This window comes from Condylura cristata, unplaced genomic scaffold, assembly GCF_000260355.1.
Source record: "Condylura cristata isolate star-nosed mole 26May11 unplaced genomic scaffold, ConCri1.0 scaffold00041, whole genome shotgun sequence".
In the NCBI taxonomy this organism is placed as follows: Eukaryota; Metazoa; Chordata; class Mammalia; order Eulipotyphla; family Talpidae; genus Condylura; species Condylura cristata.
The window spans coordinates 1,374,829-1,391,053 of NW_004567142.1; the positions used below are offsets into that span (position 1 = coordinate 1,374,829).

The window sequence follows — 16,225 nt, forward strand, 5'->3', positions numbered from 1 at the left end:
ACAAGTCAAATACCTTAAAAAAAAAAAAAGGAAAAAAAGCTGAGGATTAAACAAACACCTAACAACAATCGCTGGCCTACAGAAGGTTTGATCCTTATTTCTGAAAGTTTCCACATAAGCACAAAAGCAGAGAATGTTCCAGGTGCATGAAGATGATGGTAATGAGAGATACGTATCCTGATATAGTCATCGTCTAAACAGTTGTTCAGGTGATCTCTCTGGACTTTGGAACAAAGGGAGTCAGGACCTGGGAAACAGCCAGAAGAGCTTTGGCAAATGTGTCCGCAATGGCTCTATGCACTGAGCTCCCTCCAGCCCCTGCAGGCGATCACTCATTCCTCACAGAGACCTTACTCAGGAGGCTAAGACAACTCACTTCACACGTGTGGAAACTGAGGCTCGAGGCGGTATGTTAACAGCACTAAGCACTGAGGCTGGGTCTGCAGACTCCCAGACCTCATATGCCCCACAGCTTGGGGAGGGGGAGGGTAGGAGGGAAGTCAGAGCTTCTCTCTACCAAGCTGCCTTTCCAAATCCCAAACTGTGGAACTGGGAGTAGGAATGTGAGATAATACTAATAATAGCAGCGGCAGCGAGCTGTGTGACAGCTATTCTGTCAGCGTGGGAGGTCGGTATTATTACTTCTGTTTCAGAGATGAGGACACTGAGGTCCTGAGAAGTAGTAAGTGGCAGGGATGGACGTGTCGGTCTGAGGTCAGAGCTCTGCCCTTCTAACACTGCACTAGAATGAATCCAGGCAGAGTCACAGAGGGGCCTGGGTGAAAGCCAGAAGCCCGACTCAGAGAGGGAGACCTAGGCTGAGTATCAGAAATGGAGGGCCAGAAGGATGCCCTGGATGGACACCGGGGCTGGACACCAGTCCACTGGACAGTCTTCCTAACGTGTAGAGCTAAAGCTCTGGGAGCTGGCGTCTTCTCTGAAACCACAGCCCTGAGGCGCAGAACTGGGATTCAAAATCCAGTTGCTCTGTGCTCCAAGCCCCCTGCTCCTGCCCCCAGGCTGATCTCCATGCTTAAGACTGAGGCAGTTGGGTTGTGGATTGGGATTCAAGGCCTCAAGGTCAGGGTCTAAATTTATGGAGCCAGAAGCAGGGGAGCTGGGGATTGTGAATAGAATTCAACAGAAAACTGATCTAGGATTCATCGGGGGCCCCAGACCACCAGAAACAAGGCTCTGATTTTCTCTTTTGTTTTTGATTAAAGATCCGAGGTTCTTAAGGAGCCGCTAATCCAAGGTTTTCAGACGTTCAAAGAGACTCTGCAGACGGAAAGAGGGAAAGCAATACTGCTAAGGCTGATTCTAAGAATTTGGCCGGTGGCCGGCTGAGCACCTGTACACAGGCAGAAACGCAAAATTGAGAGTTGTGCAATGAAGCTCATCTTGGGCACAAAGACTGAAGTGGTTGAAATTAGGTTAATTTGGGACAGGTTAAAAAGATTATTGATGTCATAGAAGAATCCCAGGCAACAACTAAAATAAGTTCTATCAGATATATTAAGAGGGGGAAAAAAAAGCAAGCGACAGAACAACTTGTATAATATGCCACTCTTTGCGAAGGAGAGAGCGGGGATGTGATTTTAAGTGCATAGATGTTTCTGGAAGAATGTGGCCAGGGAGAGGGGGTGGTGGTGGTGGAAATGGGAGACAAGAGAGGGAAGGAACTGATTTCTCACTCCTTTCCCCCAATGTACTCTTAATTCTGTTTTATGTAGGTCTGTGTTAACTTCTGTTCCCCCTCCCAGTTTAATATTAAATTTGGAAGTCTGATCTTTAAACATATATGAAAATGCAGAAGGTCAAGAAGAGCCAAAGCAATCCTAAAGAACATGAAAACTGAAGCAGCTACCTTACCAGACATGAACAGTTAGTTTAAAGCTTGGTATTTAAGGCCATGTGGCATCAGGAGAGAGAGAGACAACAAAATGGATTGCCTGGAAACCCACACACGCACTGATACTTGATTTGTGGCAGAAGACAGACCATGGAGATAAAGGATGTTGTTCACTTCAGCTTCCAGAGGGAAAAATGTAACCCGACTGGCCTCTTGATGTGATATGCAGAAATCAATCCCAGGTGGCTCTTAGACCTAACTCTAACAGGTACGATTGTTAATTCTTAAAAAACAAGTAGATGAATTGTCATAAGTTCTAAAAGCATTATATAAAAAAAAAAATGGAGAGTGGACTTTAGTAAAGTTATAAATGGTCTTTTGACCATTGAGAGACAATGATATAAGGAATAAAAAATAAACAGAACATAAGAAAAAAAAAAGAAAAAGAAAGACCATTGAGCATGAAAAGGTAAGCCCAGGGGGAGGAAGTATTTGCCACATAGACATCCCATAAAGGAATTAGATGCAAAACCTAGAAGTACCTCACAAATCAATTAAAAAAGTCATATATCCCAGGCCCTCCCTGGTGGCGCAGCGGGTTAAAGCACAGCACTAAGAAGCTTAAGCCGCTTCCGCATGAGTTCGATTCCCGCCTGCCCCGGAGGTGACCACATGGTGTGGCAGACCTCTCCTGACCCGCCCGCTGCTCCTCTCAGCAGTGGACTTCGTCGATCTATCTGTTCTGCTTCCGCTCTGTTTCTGGTGAAACCTCTTGCCACCCCTGAGCCTCTGGCTTGTACCCCAGTTCTGTATGTACAAATAAATAAATCTTTAAAAAAAGAAAAAAAAAGGAAAAATGCTACAGCCACTCTGGGTAACTCTTTGCTAGGATCTAGGCAAGCCAAACAGGCCCGGCAATTCCACTCCTGGGCCTAGCACTTGACAGAAGTGCCGTAGGTGTTCACCAAAAGGCACGTAGTAGAATGCTCATGGCAGGGCTGCTCGTGCGAGCAAAAAAAGAACTAGAGACGACCCAAATGTGCATCTACAGTCGATGGGGAGGCATGCGGCGTACAGTTACAGAACACACAATGAGACGAAACCACGTCAAGGAGGAATCACACAACCATGTTAAGCAGAAGCAGCTAGACAGCAGCGGAAACAGAGGAAAATGCGTGAAGTTCAAGGTGACCTAGGTGGGGTTGCTCTCCGGAGGGGGCCCAGGAGAGCTCAGAGAGAGAGGCTGGTTCTGGAGGTGGAAGTTCAGCAAAGCGGTACTTAGGATTTGGACAAATTTCTGCACGCATGTTATACTTGAACAAAAATCTCTCGAATTAAAAAAAAAATTAGTAAGTTGGGTGGATTCTAGAACATTTCCTACAAGACACTTGCCTGGACCCTCCTGTGAACCTCACTCCAAAATCTGTACCTAAAACTTGCTTTAGTCCAACCCCCACACCGTTATGAATACCTGAATCTCCTCCTTTACAGGAGGAAGCTGAGGATAGAAAGCAGGGACCTGCCAGGCCCTGAAGCTGTGCAAGGCAGCAGCATGCCTGCAACGCAGCCCTGGGGGCTCAAAACAGTGTCCGGCAGGATGGTGTGACAGGTGGACAGGTACAGGGGCTCTGCTGTCCCCTAGCTGGACCACCTGGGTCTGCCCCCTAAGCTTGAGTTTTATTCTTCTGAGGATCAGGGCTCAGGAGATTAAATGGCCCCAGCACCAGCTCAAAGACACGGCCGGTGTGCTTGACTTTTCCCCAGGAGGCAGGGTCAGGAGAGACGGAAGCCTCTCCCGGGCTCCTGGGGCACAGCCAGGGGTTTCCTTATCTCAACCCTCCCAAAGCCCTTCCAGAAGGGATCACCAGACCCTGTTACAGAAGAAGGCATGGAGCTGCAGCTAGACGACCTGAAGTGGTAAGGGGCAAAGCAGGAGGCAGGTCTGTCTGACCAGGAAGCAGCAGTGCAGGCAGGCGCCATGGAGACCAGCCGAGTCCTGGAGAACTCTGGGTGGGGCGGAGCCTGCACAGCACATCTCTTGGGCCTCTTTTGCACCCCACCTCCCCTGGGATGCCACTCCCCGCTCCAAACTGGTGAGCCCCACCCAGGAGCACCCCCGCCCTCCACCCCAAGCAGAGCTCTGCTGGTTCTCAACCTCCAGCCTCAGCTCCCCTGCCTCCTCCTCACAGCCGGGGATGCCCCCCGCTCCCCACACTGGGGCCATCTCCTCCCTAGGCAAGCCTCAGTTTTTCTGACATTCAGGCCCGGCCCAGCCCCTCTCTGCTCCACTCTCCAAGCGCAGGGGCAGGGAAAGTGTGCTCTTCAGGCCCCTTCCCCGCCTGCATCCCAGCCCTGTCAGACCCTCGGTGCCACTCAAGACGAGGGAAACCGCAAGATCCCCTGGGCCCCCTCCTGGGCCTCTAGAATTTGAGTGAGGGCTGTCACACGGCCGCTTCAGTAAATACTTGTGGAATGAATGAATGAATCCATCAGAAGAATAAATGTCAGGGAGAAAACAAGACTGGCTTCTGGGCTTTGGGGAGAATGAAGAACAAGTGTGTGGCTGACACCCCGCCCCCGACTTCTGCCCCTGCTCCCCACCAAGGACTCCACCTCCTCAGCCTCAAGGGGCTTCTGGGACTGCTCACGCTCCAGAAGCATAGGCACTGGCTTCCCCCAGCAGCCGGGCCGGCCTCGGGGCCTGGTGTCCTGTCTGCAGGCCATCTGTGCCTCCCCCGTGGGCTCATGGCCTTCGTCCAGAGGGATGCAAGGTCCACTTTAGGTGAGGAGTTCCCTAGCAACCAGCTCTGCTTCGGGAGCCCCTCACGCGCTGTGGACCCCGTGGCGGTCCTGTCCATGGTCACAGTTACGAGCAGTGAGTTCACAGATGCTTGGGGCACCCAGTGACCAACAGTGGACACTGTGGGCCAGGCAGCAGCCGAGCGTGGCATCTGGAGCCCCAGAGCCTCCTGCTGCTAGGTGCTGTGGGAATGGCCCGGCCTGACCTCCAGGAGACCCTCTACGCCTGGGGGAGGCAGTGGGGTGCAGATGAGACGGGCTGGGCCCTTCTGATGCTCGGTTCCCGCAGACTCTGGCGTCTCTCCTTAGCTCCAAAAGGAGAAAGTCTGACAAACCGCCGGGAGCAGCTGAGAGGGGTAAAGAGTGACACTGGCAAAGGCCCTAGCACAGGGCTGGTCCAGAACAGACCTCCAGAGACACAGCAAGGCCCCTCTGTGATCTGGCAAAGTGCAGGCGCAGCACCCCTGGGGGAGACCAGGCGCTGCCTTTGACTGGAGCTCAGAAAAGAGAACACTGACGAGTCAAAGCACAGAGGCTTAGATTCAGGTTCTGGGAGCTCGGAGATGCAGCTTCCATCAGGGCCGTGTGACCCTGGGCAAATCACTTCACCTCTCTGAGCCTTGGTCTCCTTATTTTCAAGATGGAAATTAAGTTCGTTGCCAGATGCCAACACACTGAGCTGGCACATGTAACGAAACACTCCCTCCGGTGACAGTGACAAACAGGGACCTAACAGGCCAGCCACTGCATGAGGAAGGCCAGGACACGCTCCTAATTCCCATCACACACGTGTGTGCCTGCAGGCTGGCAGAGCCTGGGCTGGGCCCGGCCCTGAAGGCAGTCCGTGGCCCTATGTGCAACTGAGAGGTGGGGCACCCACCGGTCACCACCTAGCTGTGCAGCCAAGACTGCCCTCCTCATTAGAACTGGGCCAGGGCAGCCCTCAGGAAAGGCCCCTTCGGTGTCCCCTCAGCCCCCCAAAGGCCACTCACCAGGATGGTCGTGACCACCAGTGTCTTGTTGGCCAGTGTCTGCGACAGGTTGATGTCCAGGGTGGTGGCATTCATGGCCAAGGTCCGGTTAGAATACCACACCCCAATCTGGGGCAAAGAGAGTGCTGTCAGCCCTCAGGGCCCTGCCCACAGCCCACCCACCACGGTCAGGGCTCCGCCTGCCCTGGGCAGCTCACCTCACGGTGGCCCTGCCGGGACTTCTCCAGGATGCGCAGGGTGTAGTTGGTCCTCTGCCCTTTGCTATTGAACTCGACCCGCCCGGTCAGCCCATCATACTCTACCTAGCAGGGTGGGAAGTGGGCAGAGGGGGGGGGTGGCAGGGGCCAGGGGAAGGAGCAGACGTGGAGGGGATGAGAGAGAGGGAGAGGGACCAGGAAGGACCACAGTTAAAGAGGAGAGGTGAGACACAGCCGTGGGAAGGGGCGGCACAGAGGGGGGGAAGGGGGGGAGCAGGGAGGAGGAGGCCGAGGAAACGGGAAGCAGCAGGGAAGTGGGAAGAGGGGGGAGAGAGAAGGGCCGCAGAGCGGACACAGTGAGCACCCCCAGAAACGCTGCCCGCCCCCCGCCCCCCGCCCGCCCCGCTCCAGCTCACCATGCGCAGGTAGTTCATGAGACTGGTCCCATGGGGCCAAATGTTGGCCGAGGTACAGGCCAGCGGCTTCACGCCGATCTCCTGGCTGCGATTGAGCTCCCGAACGGCGCTCACCACCACATGCACAGCGTCAAACATCAGGGCGGCCGACAGCTGGGGTGAGGAACCAAGGCGGGAGATGGCAAAGAGACAGCTGAGTCAGGAGAGCCCCAAAGTGCCCCCTCCCCAACCCCCGCACCCTCTGACAGCTCCTCTCTCTCTGGAAACATGAAACCTTGTAGATCAGGGATCAGGAAGGGTCCCTGGGTGGGGGAACACGGGTGATGGGTGGCGGGTGTGCAGGCTGAGTAGAGTAGCTCTCCCCACTCCATGGTCACGAGTCTCTTTGGGAAGGACATGTCTCGAGAGGGTGTGCCTGGAGGGCCAGCAGTGTCACCCTCACCTGGGGGTTGGGCCCCCAGAAGTGTGTCCGGGCTGATGCAGACAGGGGAGCCAGCTGCAGCCCGAGAGTCTGGGGGCACGTTCGTGCGGGTGGGGTTGGACGAAGGTGTCTGCCGTCTCTGCAAGGGGTCGGTGTGCGGTGTGGGTGTGAGAGCATGGCTGTGAGTCCAGCCTGGGAGCAAGTGGCTGAGAGCTGGGGGGCCAGTTCCCCACCTCTCAAGCTTGCTTTACTCCCCTGTGACCTGAGGGTAACAGGAAACTGCCAGTGAAAGCCCTTGGCGGGGTCAAGCAGGCAATGTCCACAGGAAGCCTAAGCAGCACCCACTCCCTCATCGCCAAGTGTTGCTCAAACATCTACTTGGTTGTAAAACCTCTAGGTCTCATTTACAAAGCGAGAAACTGGGGGCCTCCCTGGGGGTGCAGGAGTTACATCTCAGCAGTGTCAAGCTATCTGCAGCCACTGCAGCACGAGTTCAATCCCCAGGGAGTGACCCACAGGATGAGGCAGACCTCTCCTGTCTCCCTGCTGCTCCCCTCAATAGTGTATCTCAGTCCATCCCCTGTTCTGCTCACCCACCCTGCGTCTCTGGCCTATACCTCAGTTCTTTATTTTTAAGTAAAATAAACCTTAAAAAAATTGTGGGAACTTCTCACCCTGGGGCCCCTCCCCAGGGTGAGTGCTTCACCCCCACGGGCTTGACTGATAGGCTGGTGACTGGGTGTACCCATCTGTGTCTCGGCTACAGGAGTGTGAGGTTTGAGAACAAGCGTGTAGGCAGGTGCGAGCATGCGCACGGTGTGCCTGTCGGGGTGTGGGGGTGTTCCCCTGCTGTCTGACTGTGTGCTGTCTGTGTGCTCTCTGGTGTGGTGCCTGGAAGTGTCCTGGTAACCTGGTACCGGACTAGGTGTCCGTGAGCAAATACACATACACGTGCGTCTTTTGAGTGCTTGCATTTACCCACGGTCCATTATTGGACACCTATGATGAGCAAGGCTGTTGGAGGTGTGGACAATCCTGAACAAAACAGGCAGAAACCCCGTTCTGAGGGAACTCACAATCGGGTGTATTGTATCTACAGCCACACAAAATCAGAGCAAGCCACGTGGCAACTGGAGGAGCAAAGGCAGGTGCTGCGGAGAACAGTCCCACAAGGCAGGGGGCAAAGGAGTGGGGTTTCCTGCTAAGGAAGGTTTTACGATTGTATCGCTGTATTTGCGCAAAGATGAGGGCGTGAGCGGCTGGTTCTCTGGGACTGTGTCAAAAGGGCGCAAAGAGCCAAGGCAAAGACCCAGAGGTGCACACAGCCTGGGCAGCAGAGATGCTGACCGTGGGCCCGCGGCATGAACGCGCAAAGAGGTCCTGAGGGCCCCCCTGACCGGAAGTGCGCATGCGCGTGCGCCGAGGCCCCCACCAGAAGTGCGCATGCGCTGAGGGGGGCCAGACCGGAAGTGCACATGCTTGTGTACTGGGGGGGGGGGTCCCCTGACCGGAAGTGTACGTGCGCGTGTGCTCACCGCGGGGCCCGGGTAGGTGCTGGCTTCGCAGTTCTCCCTCCAGGACATGTTGAGGCTGCGCACAAACTCGGGGTAGAAGGGGTGCGAGGTGTTGAACATGGAGAAGCCCAGGATGTTGGAGGAGTCTTCCACAATGCCATCCAGATGCAGGATGGGGAAGTCCTGGGGCCGAGGAGAGGGGGTGAGGCCGGGGTTGTGGGGGCAGATGCTGCGAAGGGATTTGGGGTGACAGGGAGTACCCACCATGGTGGTGAGGATGTACTTGTAAAACGCTGAGGTCATCCCCAGCTCCGAGGCCTGGAGACGCGGGGAGGAGAGGCGAAGCGGCGGGTGAGGCGGTGACCCCAGATAGAAACGGGGAGAAACCAAGAGAGGAAGAGATTTAGAGCAGGTCTGGCAAGAAGACAGCCCATGGGCAGCAAAGGAGAAGACACCCAGAGACAGGGACACAGGGAGGCAGACTGCTCTCACAGGCACCGGAATTAACTGGTTCTCCGTTAGGGTGGAGCGGATGGAGAGAACGCACCCCCGAAGGCCCCGGATCCTTGCTAGGGTATTTGGAAGGCCACCTTCCGGAGGTGAAGGGCTGCCACAGAAACAGGATGGTGGTGGGACAGGGTAACCTGAACCCCAGTGCTGCCCCTAAACCAAGTACAGGTTGATGACAGCCCAGTTGGGGGCCCTCTCTGATGGCGCAGGAGTTAGTCTTGGTCCTGTCAAGCTACAGTCAGCCACTGCAGCATGAGTTCGAGCCCCAGCCTGGGAGTGACCCATATGGCTCAGCAGACCTCTCCTGTTTCCCTGCTGCTCCCCTCAGCAGTGTGTCTCTGTAGATCTGCCTGTTTTGCTCCCCACTCTGTCTCTGGTGAATCCTCTCACTCCTCATACCTCTGGCCTACCTCCCCATTCTTGTATGTATAAATATTAAAAAAAAAAAAAAAGACAGCCTGGTCAGAAGCCCACATACTGCTCCCAGCACTCTTTAAAGGCACTTTGCAACAAAAGGTCGCCCACTGGACTCTCAGGTTGTGGGTTGGAGCCCCCATCTCAGTCCTCAAGGTGAATAAAGCTGGAAGACTGTCAGGGCTGCCCAGGCCTGTCCGATGAGGCCACAGAATACTGAATGATCCCAGGCCACGCTTCTGTGCGCAGGACTGTTGTTACGGGGTCACAGCCTGCTCCACAGCAGGCACGTGCAGGCCCCAGAGCAAAGTGACCCTGACAGGGGCCAGGACCCCAGCCCAGCCTGCCTGCCTCCCACATCCAAAATCTTTTCTCTAAGCCTCAAAAGCCCTGAGGATTCTGTAAGCTCCGATCGGCACTGACATATGGTTTTAATTAGGGAAAAAAAAAAAAAAACAAAGTGGAGAAAAATAAATATTACAGATTAGATTATGAGGAAAAATTAAGGGCAGGGCATCCATGAATGATTAATGAACGCAGATCACTGGTGGACACGTGGTGCTGTGCCCAGGGGAAGGTCCCGGTTCCCCTGGGTGCCCTTGAGCCTGTGAGTCCCTCCCCCAGCCCCAGCTTCCTCATCCACACAAAGATCACGCAAGGTGGGGTGAGAGTCAAATTAAAAAATTCATGTAGAGGCCCTCAACAGGGAGCGGACAGGCTCTCCAGGAAAGAACATGGCACTGCCCCCAGAGGCTGGCGGTGACCTGGGCTGGCACTGCTACAGCACATGCCTGCCATTCCCTGTTCACCAGCACAGCGACCACCAAGGGAGCAACTATTCAGGAGGGGGCGTCCAGGGTCCAGGCCACCGGGAGTCAGCTGAGACAAACTTCGTGACTGTGCCCTGCTTGAAGGAAATGGGTCCTCAGAACGCCAGGTGACTGCTGAGGGCCTTGGGTGACTTGCTCTGTCACCCCATCTTAACCCCTGACCCTGTAGGGAGTCAGCGATGGGTGGGTGCACCCACCTTACGGAGGATGAGGTGGGAGATGGACGCATTGGCGTCGATGATGATGGTGGACACCTTGTCATCTCGGATCTCCTTGAGCAGTGGCGTGGGGTCCCGGCTGTCATCCAGCATCCTCACTGACAGCGTCTCCTTGGAGATGAGGAAGCCCCGAACCAGTTCCTCCAATCGCAGCAGACCTGAGGAAGTGGCAGGGCCCCTGTGAGAAGCCAGCAGTGGGGTGGACACTCCTTTGTCCTCCCCAGCACAGGAGCTGAGGAGGGGCCCAGGGTGGGCCCAGGAATCCAGGACCCATGGTCAGGGGTGCTCCTGAATTCCATCGCCAAGCTACACCTTCCCCCAAATTGTAGACTCCCGTCTGCCACCACCTTCATGCCCTCCCAGGATCTCATGTAACCTGTGCAAAGCTGCTCTCTGTTCGCCTGCCCTGGCCAGTAAACGAGCTCCAGCCCGTCGCCTGGGCCAAACTCACAATGGGAGCCTGGCTTCCCCTCTCTCACTGGCTTGTCCAGTCCACCTAGACTCCACCGTCAAAACACACTGAACCCCGTGGCACCGCCCCACAATCCTGGCTTAAACACTGACATCTCTTGTTCCAACAGCCACACTTATCCCAGAGGGTCTGTTCCCCATTCAGCAGCCAAAAAAGTGGAAGGCAGACCCCTCCTCCTCTGCCCCAAACCCTCTAGAGACTCCTCGTTGGCTCAGCGTGAGGGTCAGGTCCTCACGGCCTCCATGGCCCCCCCAGACCTGCCGACCACCAAGCTACCTGGCTGACTCCTCCTTCCCGCCGCTGGCTCCAGCCTCCTGCTGTCTTATGCTCCCTCTGCCCGGAATGCTCTTCTAGGGCCCCACCTGGCTCCCGTGTCATCCCCTCTATAAGGTCCAAGCCCAGCCCCAGTTCCATTTTAAGTTGCACCCCCTCATCCCGCCCTCCATCCCTTAGACCCTCTTCTTTACTGCGTCTGTTCACTTCCTAGCTCCTCCCTCTGGAAGGAGATTTGACAAGGGCAGAGACCCTCCTGGCTCAGTTGCTGCAGGGTCCCCAACATAGGAGTGATGGCTGGACTGAGGGCGCTCAGTAAACACCCCTTCACCAAGGACCTTCTCTGGAGGTAACTGAGCTCAGCCCTCAAGAGTCACAGCCACAAGTCCACCAGCCCACCCTGTGTCTCCCCTAGAAAGTTCTCCAAGACCCAAGATGTGCCCCAGAACTGATCCCTCCTCCTTGGGCAGACCTGGTCTGCCAGACACAACCCCCCGCCTTTTCCTCCTCAAATCCTCCCGGGTCTCCTCCTGAGCCCTGGCCACGGGGCTTCTCGCCATCTCTGGCTAAGGCCTGGCCACACCTCGGATCACTCTGCAGTGCGTTCCCGACAAGGCTCCCCTGCACCCATGTGGCACCCTGCCCCTTGCCCCACCGTGTGTGGGGAACTCCATCACCTTCAGGATGAAACGCAAGAGCCCTGCGGTCACACTTCGGCTACCGTGTGCCCTTGAGCTTCTCAAAAGGGCCCTGGCCCCACCATGCCTTCTTCCCCATCCTTCAGTCCTGCTTAGATGTCCCCTTCTCAGGAATGCAGGCTTCTAACCTCCCAGACCTAGTAGGGTCCCCACCTGAGTGCTCTGACAGCCCCCCACACCTCCTGACAGATCACTCCAAGTCACAACTGCTCAGCTGTTGTGTCCTCCACGGGCCCTGGATTTAGGAGGCTGGGGACCACGTTGGCACCCCCACCAGAGGGCCTCATGCCTAGCAGGTGCTTAGTCACGATCTACTGGCCGTCTCTTTGGAGAGATTGGGGGGGATCTATAGAGGAAGAGGTCTAAGTTTTTAAAGGGGAAGGGATAGTGGTGACGACCATGTTGCTGTGTGGGACACGAGACTTCTTGGGGAGGGACGTATGGGGAATAGTAAAAACAGCATCCAGGGACGTCCCTGGTGGTGCAAGGGTTAACGTCTCAGCGTAATCAAGCTACCAGCAGTGTGAGTTTGATCCTCAGCCAGGGAGAGACCCACAGGGCACAGCAGACCTCTCCTGTCTCCCCATTGCTCCCTTCAGCACTATGTTCCAGTCAGTCCACCTGTTCTGCTCCCTCCGTCTCTGGTGAATCCTCTCACGTCCCTGAGCCTCTGGCCTGCACCCCAGCTCTTGTGTGCACAAATAAAGTAAATCTTAAAAAAAGAAAACAAAGCATCCAGTTCTCCCTCACACTCGGCCTTGGCACAGATGAGGCTGGCAGAGGGGTAATTGAAGGACTTGAGGATTCGGGACACGGCCAGGCTGACATCCTCGTTGCTGGGGTACAGACTGACAGATGCGAAGCGAAGGTACTGGAGGCGAGGCGTCTCCTCGGGACCCACCTTGACGTGGGGGATCTGGACAGACAAGAAGGCTTGACTTCTCTCCTGCTCCCTCCTCCCCACCCCTCTCCTTCCGGCACCCACGCCACCCTGCCCCACCGGGGCTTCCACCTCACCTCCTTCTCCCCACAGATATGGCTCACGGTGGAGGCAGATGCAGGGCTGGAGGAGGGCCCCAGGACAGACACGACCCCCTTGGGCAGGATCTGACACACTGCAGGGGGCGGGGTGGGGGAGAGACGGCAGAGTCAGGGAACCCCTCATAGAAACACCCTGGCCCAGGCGAGGAGAGAACAATGCCTGATGTGCCTCTGAACCATATCAGGAGGCCCCGGCAGGCAGGGTGCAAGGCAGAGCGTGTGGGGGCAATGGCCACAGGGGAGAGGTGGATCAATGCGGAAACAGGAAGGGAAGAACCAGACACCTGAATCTCTGTCTGTGTGCAAATCCAGTACCCAGTTCTTCAGCCTGTTCCACACTAGAACCTAGGGTGCACCCAACACCCCTCAGCTGGGGCTCTATCCTCTACCTCATTCTTCTGTCAATTACTTGCTCCTCTTCCGTTCACTTTGTCGGCCTCGACATGTGCCTTCCGTGCGGCCAGCCCAGTGCCTTTTCCTATGGTAGAACCTGCCTTCCCCCAAGTTCCCAGGATCCACGGGTCCCTGACCCAGGATCACAGAATCACCTTCTCCTGGGTATAGTGAGTGGTTCAGAGATGGGAATGGGCTCAAAGTAGACCAAGAGGCTCCCCTCAGGTCTTCTACAGTTACTTCTAAGTTTGCTAAACCGGGGAGATGTAATCTGTTAGCTGTTGGGGCCATCCTGCCATCAGCTGGGGAGGATGGGAATGAAGCCAACTTAGAGGAAAGCAGGACTAGAACATCCTTTGAACACCTGGACCCAGCCATGCCTGAAATCATCTTAGAATATCATTTCCCTACCTGGACCCAACCATGCCTGAAATTAGTTCTTAAAACTTTTAGTGATGGGCCCTCCCTGGTGGCGCAGCAGGTTAAAGCACAGCACTAAAGAAGCTAAAGCCACTTCAGCATGAGTTGGATCCCAGCCCCAGAGCTGACCCACATGGCACGGCAGACCTCTCCTGACCGCCCGCTGTTCCTCTGAGTGGTGTATTCTGTCAATCTGCATTCTGCTCCCTACTCTGTCTCTGGTGAAGCCTCTCACTGCCCCCCACACCTCTGGCCTGTACCCCAGTTCTGTATGCATAAATAAATAAATCTTTAAAAAAAAACTTTTAGTGACATGAAGTGATAAGTTCTTTCCCCTCAAGGCAGCCTCTGCTGAGTTGCCGCCACATCCAACTGAAGCCATAGTAAACACACGTCTCATCTTCCTCTCAACTTGCAGCTTCGGCGCCATCCATGTCGGTGAGGCCCTCACCACGGACACTGACTGAACACCCGGAAATGGTCTTTGCCATCCTTCTCCCAGTAACCAATTAGACATCAAGTCCTGTTTCTTTCATCCTCCAACTTTTTCACATCTGTCCCCTTCCTTCTCTCTAAATTCTCCTCCCTGGATCTGTTTTGGGGCTCTCAACTCAGGCACGCCCTCGCCCCCTCACTGGTCACCCAAATCTAACCTCCAGACTCACCTACCACAAGCTCAGTGCCCTAGGATAACCCACTGACAACTCCCCACCGCTCATGGGTGAAAGCAGCTTCTCAGTGAGCCAACCTGTCCAGCTTCGCTTCCCACTCCCATGGCCCAATCATACTCCACCCAGAAGCCCCTCATGAACTTGGGCCCTCCCTGGTGGCGCAACTGGTTAGGAAGCAGCACTGCAAGCTGGTGGCAACCACTTCAGTGCAAGTTCAACACTCAGCCCCAGAGGTGACCCACATGGTGCAGCAGACCTCTCCTGACGTGCCCACTGCTCCCCTCAGCAGTGTACTTCATCGACTTGTCTGTCCTGCTCCCCACTCTGTCTCTGGTGAAGCCTCTCACTGCCTCTGCACCTCTGACTTGTACCCCAGCTCTGTATGCATAAATAAAAATAAGTCTCTCATGATCCCCTAAAACATGTCCTGAGTGCAGGTGGTCAGGATGGATGCCACCTTATACCCTCTTCCTTGGCTCGAAATACCCTACCACCCTGCCCTCTAGAAGACAGCTGCATCCCAGCTTGCCCCAGTTTGTACCACACCAGTCAAAGAAAAAAGAAAGGGCCAGGAAACCTGCTGTCCTCCCCATCTCAAGCAGAAACATATATGACCAAGATAAAGGCTCTGACAGGCCTGCAGGGAAGAAATCTGTCTAAGCCACACTAAGGCAGCCTCTCCCAAGGGCTCCGAGCCCAGAACACCTGTGAAGGACACCTACTCACATCTAGTCATGCTGTCGGTATTCAACAAGTACTTTCGCCCTGTGGTCAGTCACGTCCTACTCTTTCTATATCCTGCTCACTCGCCAAAGCTCCAATTCAGTCTTGCCTTCTCCAGAAGGCCCTGAGGCTCCTGAGACCCACCTGGTCTCTCAGCCCAGGCTCCCCAGTACTCGGCTCGGGGGCCCAGTGTCCCAGCCCACTGGGAAGCTTCTCTTTCACTGGGAAATGAGGCCCTGAGCCTCTCCAGGGTGGGCCTGGGGCTGGTGTTCCCCACCTCCCACACCCAGCAGCCCCATCTCTGGGAAGGAGAAAGCAGAGCAGATACGAAGGGAGGAAGGGGCAGAGAGGGCTGGAAGACACAGTGAGCCGAGGGGGCAGAGGATGGACCGAGGGCCACCGCCCTGCCCTGCCTCACCCCACACCCCTGCGGCCCTGCTCACTGGTGTCTGTGGTCTCGTACTGGCTGTCCCGCTGCAGCTCAAAAATGTCTACTTCCACGCGGGCCTTGGCCGGGACCTCGATGATCCCGTTGATCTGCTCCCGAGCCAGGGCCAGGGCCAGACGCTCGCCACGGCCACACACCGTCTGGTCGTCCAGGATTGCAGCTGGGGGAACACAAGGGTTGGGGACCAGTCTCCTGGGATTCCTGAGGGCCGAGGGACTGGGGTGCTGGGCTCTGAGATCGGGGTAGGGCTGGGGGTGATGGGTCTAGACTCCCAGTATGAGGTTGGCAAGGTCTAGGGGTCTAGACTCTCCGGGACTGTTGCTTTTTTGCTGCTGAGCAAAGTGGAGAGGCCCAGGTTTCTGGGTCCTGAGGGACTGGCAGGCCTGGGTTTCGAAGAGGAGCGCTGTGGGAGCCGATGGGAGGGTCTCTGAGCGGCGGGCGGGGGGTGGTGGGGCCTCACCCATGCGCAGTGATGAGAGCACCTGGCAGCTGGGGCTGGCGAAGGCAACAATCAGCAGCAGCAGCAGCTCAGCCGGCATCTTCCTCTCCTCCTCATGGGGACGCAGCTGCCGCGGCCCCCACTCGCCACCTACAGGGAGACCCCCAGTCCCCGGGGAGAGTGCTGATGTGAGGGGCCCCTGAACCCCCTGGCAAGGTGGCTGGGCAGCATGGTGCCCACAGATGCTGGGGCATTGTTGGTGAGCTCTGAAGGTTCCGATGGGTCTGCCCATGTCAGGAGCAACTGCGAAGGGCCTTGCCAGCGAGGGACGTGCGGGTTCTAAGGACCACCACCAGGGAGGGGGGCCACCAGGGAGGGGGACCACCAGGGAGGTGGACCACCAGGGAGGGGGGCCACCAGGGAGGGGGACCACCAGGGAGGGGGACCACCAGGGAGGGGGGCCACCAGGGAGGGGGACCACCAG

The 16,225-nt window shown here is 56.1% G+C and overlaps 1 protein-coding gene across 1 annotated transcript in view; it reads right to left on the reverse strand.

The window, feature by feature from the left end:
- The window catches only part of GRIK5 (glutamate receptor, ionotropic, kainate 5), a 53,651-nt gene that overhangs the window by 33,977 nt on the left and 3,449 nt on the right, over positions 1-16,225 (reverse strand). The window contains exons 2-11 of the mRNA XM_012733476.1: positions 15,763-15,891; positions 15,298-15,462; positions 12,624-12,721; positions 12,357-12,522; positions 10,143-10,321; positions 8,456-8,509; positions 8,213-8,374; positions 6,257-6,409; positions 5,841-5,945; positions 5,644-5,751 (exon numbers count right to left, since the gene is read on the reverse strand). Of these exons, the coding sequence (XP_012588930.1) occupies positions 5,644-5,751; positions 5,841-5,945; positions 6,257-6,409; positions 8,213-8,374; positions 8,456-8,509; positions 10,143-10,321; positions 12,357-12,522; positions 12,624-12,721; positions 15,298-15,462; positions 15,763-15,841 (1,269 nt within the window). The 5' untranslated portion in view covers positions 15,842-15,891. The remainder of the gene's footprint in view (positions 1-5,643; positions 5,752-5,840; positions 5,946-6,256; positions 6,410-8,212; positions 8,375-8,455; positions 8,510-10,142; positions 10,322-12,356; positions 12,523-12,623; positions 12,722-15,297; positions 15,463-15,762; positions 15,892-16,225) is intronic.